The sequence below is a fragment of the Tamandua tetradactyla genome, chromosome 13 (assembly GCF_023851605.1).
Source record: "Tamandua tetradactyla isolate mTamTet1 chromosome 13, mTamTet1.pri, whole genome shotgun sequence".
Classification (NCBI taxonomy): domain Eukaryota; kingdom Metazoa; phylum Chordata; class Mammalia; order Pilosa; family Myrmecophagidae; genus Tamandua; species Tamandua tetradactyla.
Window position 1 is genome coordinate 8,995,442 of NC_135339.1, and position 13,979 is coordinate 9,009,420.

At 35.6% G+C, this 13,979-nt stretch overlaps 1 protein-coding gene across 1 annotated transcript in view; it reads right to left on the reverse strand.

The window, feature by feature from the left end:
• The window catches only part of BMPR1A (bone morphogenetic protein receptor type 1A), a 156,787-nt gene that overhangs the window by 24,013 nt on the left and 118,795 nt on the right, over positions 1-13,979 (reverse strand). The window contains exons 4-7 of the mRNA XM_077124689.1: positions 9,240-9,402; positions 7,873-7,975; positions 6,786-6,882; positions 6,535-6,634 (exon numbers count right to left, since the gene is read on the reverse strand). Coding sequence (XP_076980804.1) covers positions 6,535-6,634; positions 6,786-6,882; positions 7,873-7,975; positions 9,240-9,402 — 463 coding nt within the window. The remainder of the gene's footprint in view (positions 1-6,534; positions 6,635-6,785; positions 6,883-7,872; positions 7,976-9,239; positions 9,403-13,979) is intronic.

Here is a 13,979-nt window from a genome sequence, read left to right on the forward strand (position 1 = left end):
GGTTATTTGGCTGGACCCATTTGTGCTTGTAATTTCCTGTTGTGTTTGGGGCATTTAATTATCTTGATACGGTTATTTTGCAAGTTGGTTTCCTTCATTCTTCTAAAGTTTTGTATTCACTTGGTTTTTTTTGCTGCAGGTTCCCTTCTGAACTTGGTTTGTCAGTCATTCTCTGCCAAATCAAGGCCAGGATCTTACATAGGGGACACAATTCAACTTGAGGGTCTATTAGAAGCTAACAGGGATGCACGCCAACTTCAGTGGCAGAATGGTTGACCATCACACAGGAGATGCAGGCTCAACTTCTGGCCCATGAACACACACACAAAAGATGATAATAATAATAAAATTTTTAAAATATAATAAAAATATGAAAAACAAAAACAAGAACAAGAAAACACACCTCAACAGTAGTACGCCCCAGAAGTAAAAGGAGATACCCCAAGATATAATGGGAGTGGAGTCAGACTGGTGCGCACCAAAGTGAGAGAAAATTTAAGACAAAAATAAATGAATAAAAGTAAAGTAAATGAAATAATAAGAAATAATATGAAATAACAGAAAATAAGGAATCAAAAATATACCTATAAAAATAAAAATAAACAATTATACTACTAGTAACAATGTATACAAAGAATATATTTTAAGAAGGGGAAAAAGAAAAAAGAATATTGAGAAAAAATAAAATAAAAAATAAAAACCCAGGCAGACAAGGAGTTAGCCTGCCTGCACTTAACTCTTCTCCTCAGACTCCTCCTCCCTCAGCTGCACCCCACCCTGCCACAGCAGCTTGAGGATGGCATGCTCCCGGGGAGGGGGTGGGGCTGCTTTGGGCCTGTGGTGATCAGAAGGTCAGTCTCTGCCAGTGGGACTGAGCAGCACATCAGATGATTCTTAGCACTGGTGGGTCTGTCAGACACCAAGCCTGTGGGGGCCAGCTAACCCTAGCACCCGGCCAGGTAATCACTACCCCTGCTCTGAGGCCTGTCCTTGTGCTGGACCATCAGGTTTGCCTCTGGGCTCTTTGCGGGTGCTGTCCACTATGACTCGTATGGGGAAATTGCCTCAGCCAGCAACTGGGGCAGGTTGGAGCAGAGGATGGTCTGCTTCCTTCTATCACATGTCCCAGCAAGCCACAGCCCACCCTGGTGAGATCTTGGTCACCTCATCCACCCATCTCTCCTGTCCTGATCCCCCTGCCACTCTCCTCCCCAAAACTGCCTAAAGACCTGTGCTGGCTTGAAAGGATTATGTAACCCTAGAAAAGCCGTGTTTTAATACTGATTCATTTTGTGGAGACAGCCATTTCTTTTAATCCTTATTCAGCACTGTAGGTTGGAAACTTGATTAGATTATCTCCACAGAGATGTGAAGAGATACGCCCAACCTTTGATTAGAGGAAGATGTGACTCCAGCCATTGCAGGCAAGTCTTAATTAAATTGTCTACTGGAATCCTTTAAAAGAGGAAACATTTTTGAGAGAGCCACAGGAACCACAAGAGCCCATGCAGCGAGAGACCTTTGGAGATGAAGAAGGAAAACAGCTCTGGAGGAGTTTCATCAAAGAAGAAGCCTGGAGAGAAAGCTAGCAGATGTCACCATGTTCATCACGTGCCTTTCCAGTTGAGAGAGAAACCCTGAACATCATCGGCGTTCTTGAACCAAGGTTTCTTTCCCTGGATGCCTCAGATTGGGACAATTCCATAGCCTTGCCTTAATTTGGATATTTTTGGCAATAAAACAGTAAACTAGCAACTTAATAAATTCTTTTTAAAAGCTGTTCCTTTCCTGGTATATAACATTCCGACAGTTAGCAAACTAGAACAAGACCCTCCTTGTTTACTCATACCCCAAGACCTTAATCCTGGTCATTTTCTCCCCGTTCCCTATCTTGTTTCACAGAGCAGGAGTGAATTCACTCCACTGCTCTATGTCATCTTCCCAGAAGTCAACCACATACGTATTTTTACATCAAAACAAACAATAATCCTCAAAAATCTCTTAGAGCTAATAACTGAATTCAGCAAAGTAGAGGGATATAAGATCAACAACACAAAATCTATAGTGATTCTATATATAAGCAGTGAACAACTAGAAGAAATCAAGAAAAAATTCCATTTGCAATGGTGACTAGAAGAACCAAATATCTAGTAATAAATTCAACCAGGGATGTAAAGGCCTTGTACATAGAAAACTGCAAAACATTGCTAAAGGAAATTAAAGAAAAGATAAATGGAAGGATTCCATGTTCATGGACTGGAAGACTAAATATCATTAAGAAGTCAATCCTACCCAAAGCAATTTACAGATTCAATGTAATCCCAATCAAAATTCCAACAACCTTCTTTGAAGAAAGGGAAACGCCAAATTTATATGGAAAGGTAAGGAGTCCCGAACAGCCAAAGCCATCTTGAAAAAGAATGAAGTTCTTCTCAACACTTCTGTTCTAGTTTATTAGCTGCCAGAATGTGATATATCAGAAATGGAATGACTTTTAAAAGGGGGAATTTAATGACAGCAAGGTTATAGAAATGTCCAGTCTAAGGCATCCAGGGAAAGATACCTTGGTTCAAAAGAAGGCTGATGATATTCAGGGTTTCTCTCTCAACTGCAAAGGCACATGGCAAACATGGTGATGCCTGCTACCTTTCTCTCTAAGCTTCTTGTTTCATGAAGTTCCCCGGGGCGTTTTCCTTCTTCATCTCCAAAGGTTTCTGGCTACATGAGCTCTCGTGGTTCTTAGGGATCTCTTACTCTCTTAAAATGTTTCCTCTTTCAAAGGATTCCAGTAACTAAATCAAGACCTGCCTGGAATAGGTGCAGTCACCTCTCCCTCTAATCAAAGGTTAACACCCACAAGTGGACGTCTCACATAATCAAGTTTCCAACCTGCAGTACTGAACAGGGATTAAAAGAAATGACTGCTTCCATAAGATGGGTCAAGATTAAAACACGGCTTTTCCAGGGTACATTATCCTTTCAAACCAACACAATTTCCTAGTTTTAAAACTTACTACAAAGCCACAGTAATCAAAACAGCATAGTTACTGGCACATGGACAGGCACACCGACCAAAAGAATTAAATTGAGAGCTCAGAAATAAACCCTCACATTTACTGCTAATTGATTTTGGACAAGGGGTTGAAGTCCACACAATTAGGAAAGAATAGTCTCTTCAACAAATGGTACTTGGAAATCTGGATCTCTATATGCCAAAAAAAAGAAGAGGCCCTACCTAACACTACATAAAGAAATCAACTGAAAATGGATCAAATACCTAAGTATCAAACTGTAGGAGAAAACGTAGGGAAGCACCTTCAGGATGCTTGTAAATCTTGTGATGGGCGATAGTTTCTTAGACTTTACACCCAAAATAGAAGAAACAAATGAAAATTTTGATAAATGAAACCTCATCAAATTAAACTTATATGCATAAAAGGACTTGAGCATGAAAGTAAGAACAACGACCTACAGAATGGGAGAAAATATTTTATAAACCACATATTTGATAAAGGATTAATAATATACAGAATACATAAAGAAATTCTTCAGTTTAACAACAAAGAGACAAAAAAGCCAATTAAAAAGGACGAAACACTTATACAGATATTTCTCCAATGGCCAGAAAGCACACAAAAAGATGTTCAATATCATTTGCCATCAGTGAAATACAAATCAAAACCACAATGATATATCATTTCACACCCATTAGAATGGCTACTATAAAAAAAAATGAAAATTTCAAGGGTTGGGGAGGATGCAGAGAAACAGGGACACTCATTCACTACTGGTAGCAATGTAAAATGATGCAGTCACTGTGGAAGACAGTTCGGCTATTCCTCACTTCAGAAAGTTATGTACAGATTTACTGTATGACCCTGGCAATTCTACTTTTAGGTATATTCCAAAATAACTGAAAACAGGGATTCAAACAGATATTTGCAGATCAATGTTCATAGCAGCATCACACTGCTAAAAGACAGAAGATACCCAAGGGTCCATCAACCGATAAATGCATGAACAAAATGTGGTATATACATGTAATGGGATATATTCAGCCATAAAAAAGAATGAAGTTCTGATACATGCGACAGCATGGATGAACAACATGGAAGATATCATGTTAAGTGAAACAGCTAGACATAAAAGGACACTTTTATATTATATGATCTCGCTGATAATTCGAATAAGCAAGGTCACATAGTCAGAATATAGGTTATTAGGGGATGGGTGAGGACTGGGAATGAGAAGTTGGGGTTAAAATGTATAGGGTTCCTGGCTGAGAGATTTCAAACAGAGTGGAGAGTATCCTGGAGGTTATTCTTACACATTATATAGATATCCCCTTTTTAGTTTAAGGTGTGTAAGAGTGGCTAGAAGGAAGTGCCCGAAACTGCAGAGCTGTGTTCCAGTAGCCATGTTTCTTGAAGATGACTGTATAATGATATAGCTTTCGTAATGTAACCATGTGATTGTGAAACCTTGTGTTTCATATCTACAGTATGGACGGATAAGTAAAACACATGGATTAAAAATAAATAATGGGGGAAACAAATGTTAAAATTAAAAATACATATATTGCATAGATGGAAATATTAGTAATCAGTGAGAGGGAAGGGTAAGGGGTGTGATATGTATGAGTTTTTTCTTTTTCTGGAGTGATGCAAATGTTCTAAAAAATGATTATGGTGATGAATATACAACTGTGTGATAATATACTGAGTCACTGATTATACACCATGTATGGAATGATTGTTAAGAATGTATGTGCTTGTGTGGTGTTTTATCAATAAAAGTTTTTTTTAAATGTATAGGATTCCTATCTGGAAGAATGGAAATATTTTGGTAATAGATGGTAGCGATGGTAGCACACTGTGAACCCAATTAACAGTACTGAAATACATATATCTGAATGTGGATAAAAGGGGAAATGTTAGGTTTTATATATGGTAAAAGAATAAAAATTGAAAAAAAAAATCCATAGAACTGTATTACACAAATAGCAAACCCTAAGTAAAAGTATGGAATATAGTTAATAGTAGTTATAACAATGTGCTGTCATCAATTGTAACAAATGTTCCACACCAATGCAATGTGTTAATAATAGGATGGTATAAAGGAATCCCACATTTTATCCATGCTTGCTCTGTAAACCCACAACTTCTCTAAAAGAGAAGTCAAAAAAGAAAAAACCCACCACTGAAACAAAACAAAACAATAAATGTATTTCCAATATGGAAAAAGGAGAAAAGGAGTTTATGGAAAATAAATCAAGTAAGTTCTCAGTAATCTGTTATCTTTTTAAAGCTCTCTTGTTACAAAATTTCAAATTATGAAATCTTTTAAACATACATTAATTTGTAACCAGGTGGACACAAGTAAATTTTATTAAAAAAATATTTACTTTAGATATATTTTAAATGAATAAATCTTATGAATATACTTGAAGCTCCAAACATCTCCTTCGTGAGAGACAATCACTATCCTGAAGGTGGTTATATCCTTCCTACCTATACTTACACTTTCATTATACATGTATATATTCATAACATAGTTTTTTTTGTTTTTTTTTTGTTTTTGCATGGGCAGGCTCCAGGAATCGAACTCAGGTCTCCAGTATGGCATGTGAGAATTCTGCCACTGGAGCCACTGTTGCCCGCCCAACATAGATTTTTTTTTTGTATAAACATTTACATAAATGGCACTGACTGTATTGGTATTTTACAACTCACTTTTTAAAAATCTCCTTATGTTTTACATATTATCTAAGCTGATAAATGTAAAAAAGACAACAGTTCATTTTTATGGATACTGAGTATGCTAGGCAATGTTCATGCATTAGCTTACTGCATCTTTAAGAAATATCTAAGAGGTAAGGAGCATTGGTCCCATTTTACAAATGAGGAAACCATTATCAAGAGGTTCCTCATCTGCCCAGGTCACACAGCTAGCCAACCGGTGAAACCTGGATCTGGAGTCCATGGTCTTTGTCACCATCATTCTTCTGTCATTCTTTTGAATATTAAATGGTATCTAATATTCCTACTATGACTTACCACAATTTACCCAATGATAACCAAATTTTTAGTTATGTCCAAATATTTACCAATATGAACAATGCTGTAATAAAAAATTCAGATATAAGAAAGTTCAATATTCTATAAATATAAAATCCTAAGTACTCAGGGACATACAATAAGTAGAAAATTTTGTTCAATTGATTGATTGGTAGTGAGGTCCTCTTTTCCCTAATGAAAACAATTATCTAGTTAATTAAAGGAGAAATAATTGTAGAATACAAGTTAATAGTTTTTGAACTGAATACAGTGGTCAGTGGTGTCTGCCACTTGGCTTTAAGAGCAACTGTTGGTATTTAAGATTCAACAAAATATTTCTTATATTTTACCTTTTTTTTTCAAGGATACTTTAAAAGTATTTCCACTGAATTCCTAACACCTAACAATAGTTATTAAATAAATATTAAAACTGAATATTTAAATTCAAATTTTCCCACCCAAATAAATATCTTCTTACTTGTAACAAAAGCAGCTGGAGAAGATGATCATAGCAATTATGCAGATTGCCATAGAAATGAGCACAACCAGCCATCGAATGCTGCCATCAAAAAATGGACCTGACAATGGAAATAAACATGTTATCTTTCTATCGCATCCCATTTGGGGGTGGGGGGTTGTAGTGTTAAAATCTAGATAGTTCACTCATTGTTAAAATCAGAGAAAAGACTTTATTGAGAATCATCTTCAGACTTTTCTCTACTAACCTACCTATAACAACAGGGGGCAGTGTAGGTTGTAAATACTGGTTACATAAATTGGTCCGACAACATTCTATTGTCCTTCTAAGCTGGGCTTTTGGAGAATCCTAGAGGAAAAGCAATGGTAAAATTAGAATTTTTTAAACTATAGAATTAAATTAGAGATGGCACAATGGCTTAATATAGTATATTGATGAATTTTTAAAATATTCATAAAATACAATTTCTAATTTCGTGCATGAAAAGGACCAGCAAATTTTATATGCAAAAAGGATCGCTGAAAATTCAGGAGAATTTCCATTGAAATATTTTATGAAGACTGGAAAATATATGTATGTAGATAGTGTGTTAGAATTACAGACAAAAGTTTGTTTTCCATCCCCAAATATGGCATATCTTTGTAAGTTACTAGTCAGTTATTTTTAGTATAAAAATAATTAATGTCATGAGACCTTTTCCTAAATAACATGGGTAATAAGGTAAATTTTATTACATAACGAGTATGATAAGTATGATCTCACTGTAATACTGAGGCTTAGGACAGATAAGACTTAAGAGTAGACTAAGGTGGAGGGTGTCCTAGTCCAAAAGAAAGAATGGCTAAGACAAGGTGGCCCTGTAGGGTAGAAGATACTTTAGATTCTACATAACAATGTGGAAATTAATGAACCTGAAGCACATTTGGGTGAGGGAAAGAGCAAAATATGGAAAATAATATTCCTGAGAGTAAAGTAAGTGTATTTCATGATTGCTCCCTAAACCCACAACTTCTGTAATAAAGAAAAAAAAATCTAAGTTGTAAAAAGATTATTAACCATCTCCTGAAAGTCATTTCAGCAAATTTTATCAATCTACAAATTTTTGCAGTGATGACAACTTAGAAACAGGATAATTTAAAACTTTAAAGTAAAATAATCTGGAATTTCAATTTCTATAATCATTATTACTTGAAGTAATGGGCAAACTTTCTCCAATACATTTCTCACGTGAACATACACCAATGTGCAGACTGGGCACACTTCCCCAAGGGGAAATTGATGCTTTTCATGTTGAGCCTCCCCCTTCTTTATTTCAGGGATTCCCAAATTAGATCTTACCTTACACTGGAAGTCAGACCCTTCATATTTCATACACCCTGAAGCCAATGTGGTTTCTCCCTGTTCGTCTTCTTCTATGATGGCAAAGCAGTGCCCATTAGTTCTAAAAGAAAGGCAATAACACTGTAACTTCACACCAGCAAGTCCTACCTAGTTAAATTCAAGTTTTAGGGTCATTAGATACTGATGGCAATTAGTATCCTCTTTTATGAATTAGAACTGCATTTACATGTGATTTAGCAAAACCAAATAGGTTTTAAAGGCAAATGAAACCTGCTAAGTCTGAGTTAAGACTTAAAGGGCTAATAAGAACTCTGACAAATTGAAAAGGATTTCTAATTTAAAAAGACCTTCAAAAAAGGAATTACTATGCATTTTTTTTTTTTTTTTTTTTTTTTTTTTTGCTAATTCAAAGTCATGGGATCACAGAAAACGAACTTAGAAAGTTTTTTGTTTTGTTTTGTCTGGGAATCAAATCTGGGTCTCCCCCACATGAAAGGCGAGCATTCTACTACTGCTTATAAAGTTTTATAAAGTAATTAAACTTAATGTTTTTAAAAAATACTTAAAATTAATTTTCTCTCTTACCCAGAGGATTTTCGGATTTATATTCTGTATATAATAATAAACAAACAAAAAAAACTTTCCTGTGAAACATAAGATCAATTACAAGGAAAAGTATATTTGGGAAAAACAGATGGACTGAGAGCCTGAGAAGTACTTTTTACTGAATGTGACAGGAAAAGGGGGGAACTTCTGGATAAGCTAATTTTTAAGAAATTTACATATATATACTTATTCATTCATTAAGATTTTAAATGTTATGAAAGAAAGTTCTAAAAGTCTTTTCTGGGTGTTCTGATTCTCCATTCATATCAGTAAGCATATTGCTTCTCCTTAAAAGAATTTTGCAGAAATTATTCATTTTTTAAGAAAATGACAAAGTTACAAAATTAAGTATCACAGTATCATTCTTATATATCTATATAATATTTGAACCAATTTTTAGTAGTTAGGAAATTGCGTCTGAATATTCATTTTTATTTATTTTTTTATAATTTCTAAGTTTTCTACAATGACATCAATAATTTATAAGTTCATTAAATAAACTCAAAACATAAGGCATATACTAGATTCTTTTATATCCTCTAAAAAGCTATACTGTAATGTTACTCCAAGACAGTAATTACCAATTTCTTAATGGTAATAAATATTATTATATACAAAATAAGATTTTTGGATACTTTGGAAAGATACCCTATAAAGTCAAAGGAAAAAGAAATTTACACAGTGAAGTATTTCCTAAAATAGCACTAAACGCAACCCTATTCTTATACATCATGGGAATGACTGCATAACATACTTACATGCATGTGTTATTAATAGCATCATCTGGGCAATGTCCTGAGCAGTAGCACTTTAGAAAAGGCAAGGTATCCTCTGGTGCTAAGGTTACTCCATTTTCTGACTTTTTCTGGTCAGAGTCTGATTTCATGCCTGTACCATGGAGCATAGTGTCTAGATTCTGCCCTGTATTCAAATGTGAAACTTGTTAATAAACCATTTCTGAAAAGCTAATTTTTTATTTCAATTTTCAGTGAGGAAAAGCTTATAAGCTTTCTAATTACATTGAGGCTGTTTCTTTTATTTTTTAAAAATGAACTGCATACTGTTATCAGGCATTTATTAATAATCTATTATGCACAGAATAATTGTACTGGGCATTATGGGAAATATGGAGATGACAGCATCACAATTTTTAATCACAATTTTTGCACAAGTGAAAAAGCTGTTGGAAAGGAGAAAGGCACAAGGTGGAATATGGTTATGGCTTTAAAAGAAAGGAACAAAGTTAGGAGAGACTTCAGGGAAGGTTCTGAAGCTTTTTTAAAAGGCTTTTATTAAACCATTAATAAAACAGACAAATTTTCTTAAAATCTTTGCTTCAAAACTTGTGCCTAGCTCTTAACAAAAAAAAAAAAGAAAAAGAAAAGAAGTCTTTATTTTTGTTTCTATGTAGAAAAGGAGTTACTATACATGTTGCTTTGGATCTTAATTGCTTAAGTAAGGGAATTGTGAGGGTGGGGGGGCAGTCACTAATCATACTATCGGGTGCCTTTTACCTCAACATCACACGTGGTATTGAACCTTTCAGCTTGGAAGCAGAACAGAACTAAAAAGGATTGTTTAATAATTCCTTCCTCCCAGTGACTCAGCTGAAATGGGCTTTTCTATGCAGCCCATTTAGGTTGTCATCAAGGGAATGAAAGTGAAAGCCAAACAGATATGAAATATTAAGAGCGCCGTTGTATATATTTCATTATAAATGTTAAACAAGCAGTTCAAAGTATCATAGGGACTTGACTTTAAATTCAGCCATATCGGTGAGATGAACTATTGTAAAGAGAAAAAATAACATATATACACACACTGATAACCAGAAAAAGAATGTGATATTAAATAAGCATTCAGTGATTCCATGCCTTGAATTTTAATACTCTTTACTTTCTTAGGTTTAATATTTAAAGAATGAATATTTATTAACAGAAACAAACACTAAGAGACAAAACACTAAAACAAAAGTGTTGGAGGTTTGGGATATGTGTACACCACTCATCTTCATCACACCCTTTCAGGAACAAACACTGTAATATAGCAAAACCATTCTCTAAACTGTACAAAACTTAAATACTTCATTTAGATTAAAACTCATTAACTAGAAAAAGTCAAACAGAAGACAGGGAGTAAAAGACTAGGAGGAGAATAAATCCATGGAGCTGCAAATGAAGAAACCTGGGTATATTCTTTTCTGTTTTTTATTCTCAGTTTAGCTAGGTGGATGATCTTAGCATGCCACCTTTATTAGTCTCATTTACTCAATATTTCTGAATTATAAGCATTCACTAAGCAGAGGAGTGGATGCAAGGAAAAACAGTAATTCCCATTGCCTTAAATACCATCTCTCTGTAAAATTCGAAGATTTAACCTTCCAGTTTTGACTTGTTGAGGTATCTCAAAATTACATGTCCAAAACAGACTTTTCTCCTCAAACCCAGTGCTCCCCAAGTCTTTCCCATCCCAGTAAATATTACCAGAGTGCTATCTGAGCTTAATCCACATATCTCAACTTACTCCATTTCTTTCCAGCTCTACTGCTATTACGTGAGCCCATCATGGCATACCTCTATCAAGCTAATAATCTCCTAAATGGCCTCTTCTGCTCTAGGCCCCGCTCTAATTCATTTCCCAAATAGTCACTAGCGTTATCTCATAAACATAAATTCAATCTGTTGCTCTCATGTTTAAAATCAATTCATGGCTTCCCAATCACTCAATAAAATCAATCTCCTTTACCATGTCCTACCAAGGCCCTGTATGATCTGGACCCTGTGTACCTTTCCAACAACATTTCACAGCACTTCCCCTCCATATTGCTCAGGCACAATGGCCTACCGTCAGTTCCTAGAATATGTCAATCTCTTCTACCAGAAGTCCTGTGTGATCATAAATTTATGAGGTCTGGGCTGATCAAGATAGTGAAGTGAGACACTTCAGGGTTCCATCCCCACACAGAAACTTTGAATAACCAGCAAGAACAGGCAGAAATACCTTCCTCTAAGCTCCAGAAAACAGTTAAAGGATTACAGTAACAGAACAAATGCTGAATAAGTAAAAGAACGTGGTAGGGTCTCCAGGTGCCTACTCTAGTTGGTCCCTTCCCCTTACCTCATTGACTCAGTGTCCACATTCCTAATACAAATCTCTGGTTTCCATTCTGGAGGGAATGTAACAATCCTTGTATATATACTGGTCCAGTTTGTCTGGTGGCGGCTTGAGGGATTCATGACCATAGAACTTGCCTTGAGTGTAGAAGTAGTTTGCAGACCTATCTTACAGAATTGTGGCAAGGCAGTCAAATTGTGCTGCCTGGGATAAGGAATTGTGGGCTGTAGGACACAGGGTGTAGAGCCTGGGACCAGGAGGAAATTGTTTCCCAGGGAAGAGAAAATGAACATCAGAATCCTCTAAACGAGGTGGGGGTGGATACCTAAGGCCACATGCAATGCCCAAGACAAGATGTACATGCAGAAAAGGTTAGGGAGGCCTCTGTGGTTTGGCCTGGAGCTTTTCTCTAAATTCACTGTATGGATAAGCCTGAAGAACAGCAATTGGCAACACTTTCATAGGTCAATCTATAGACTAGGAAAAGTTTTTTTTTTTTTTTCGCTTTTTTCTTTCCTTTCGCTTTCTCTTTCCTCCCTCTTTCTTTCTTGGTTAGCTTCTGTCATTCAAAGAAAGCTCTGTCATAACACATGCTTGAGGAATAGATGCCTCAGAGTCTAAATTCCAGTTTCAATATTTAATATATTAAAATACTGAAATGTCCAGGTTTAAAAAAAAAAAAGGAACAACAAAGATGTAGGAAGCAACGGCCAAGGCAAAGACAACAGCTGAATCATTAGGAATCATAAGGGCCTACCAGACAGAGAAAATTTAAAAATGGTCCTCAGTGAATTCAAAGAGCTAAAGGCAGGCATGGACAAAGAACTAAAGGAAATCAGGAAAACAAAAGATGAATCCACAGAGAATATCAATACAGAGGTGAAAATTATGAAAAGGAAACAAACAGAACTGAAGACCACAGTAACAGAAAAAAAAATTCTCCACAGGAGTTCAACAGCAGATTGGAGTTGTCAAAAAAAGCAGCAGTGAACGTGAAGATGAGGGAGTTGAAATCATCAGCCTGAGAGTCAGAAAGAAGAAATGAAGAAAAGTGAATAAGCTCTAGGAAAGCTGTGGGACACCTTCCAGTGTACCAACGTATAAACATAGGAATCCTAGGAAGAGGAGAATATTTAAAGAAACAAATATTTCCTTATTGAAGATAAGTAGGTATCAAAGTAAACAAGATTGCTACAGGTTTTGGATGTTAAATTTAAACCCTATGGTAACTACAAAGAAAATATCAGAGAATATGTAAGCTCAAAGAGTCAGAAATTAGAGTACAGGCTGCCAGGGCTGGGGTGCAAGGGGACTGTGGGGTTGATGCATAATGGGTATAGGGTTTCTATTTCAGGAGTTATAGTATAAAAAAAGTTATAGTAATGGAAGGAGGTGAGAGTACTGCAATACCGTGAATGTGATAAACCTCTAGGGCAATATCTCATGAAAACACACGTATGTACATACAAGGAGACAAATAAATGAAAGACATACATGACTATATAAAGGAACATGTAAGGCATGCTTTTTTATCATTCTTTTTTTTTCGGTTTTATTTTGTACATGGCCTGGGAATCGAACCGGGTTTCCTGCAAGGAAGGCAAGTATTCTACCACTTAACCACCTGTGTACCCTATCATTAATATTTCTATATCAATGATTCAGATGGATTTTGATTCCAGACTAAATATTTTTTCCTACTTTCTCAGTTAATTTGTTGGATTCTTTGTACAAAAGCAGAGGAACTGAACTCCTCCCCCAACTTTATGATAAAAAACAGAAGGCAAAATGCAGGAGAGCTGGCGAGACCAAGGGATATCAATGCATGGTACACACAAGAGGTGAAAAAGTAACAATAGTTTTCCTAATAAATTCTATAATAACAGTCTTCATAATTAATTACATAAGGACCAGCAGGAAGGGACAGCAGTAGGGGGAAAGTCAAAAGTTTAAGAAAGAGGTAAGAATGACTGAAGGCAGGGTGCACAGAACTGTACTGTCCAATATGGTAGTCAACAGCCATATATGGCTATTTAATTTTAGATGAGCTGAAATTTAAATAAAATTAGATGATTATTCCGTAAACTCACAACTTTTCTAAGAAAAAACTAACTTTGAAAATTCAATATCTCATTCATACTAGCCATATTTCAAAAGCTCAAAAGCCACTTATGGTTAGTGGCTACCATATGGGACAGTAGGGATACAGAATAGGGGATGGCTTTGTGGGCCCTATGGTCTCTGTCGCATCTACTCAATTCTGCTGTGGAGGGCAAAATCAGCCACAGATAATCTATAAGCAAATAAATGAGGCTATTGTCAAATAAAACTTTATTTACTGACACTGAAATTTAGATTTCATATAATTTCATATCATGGGATGT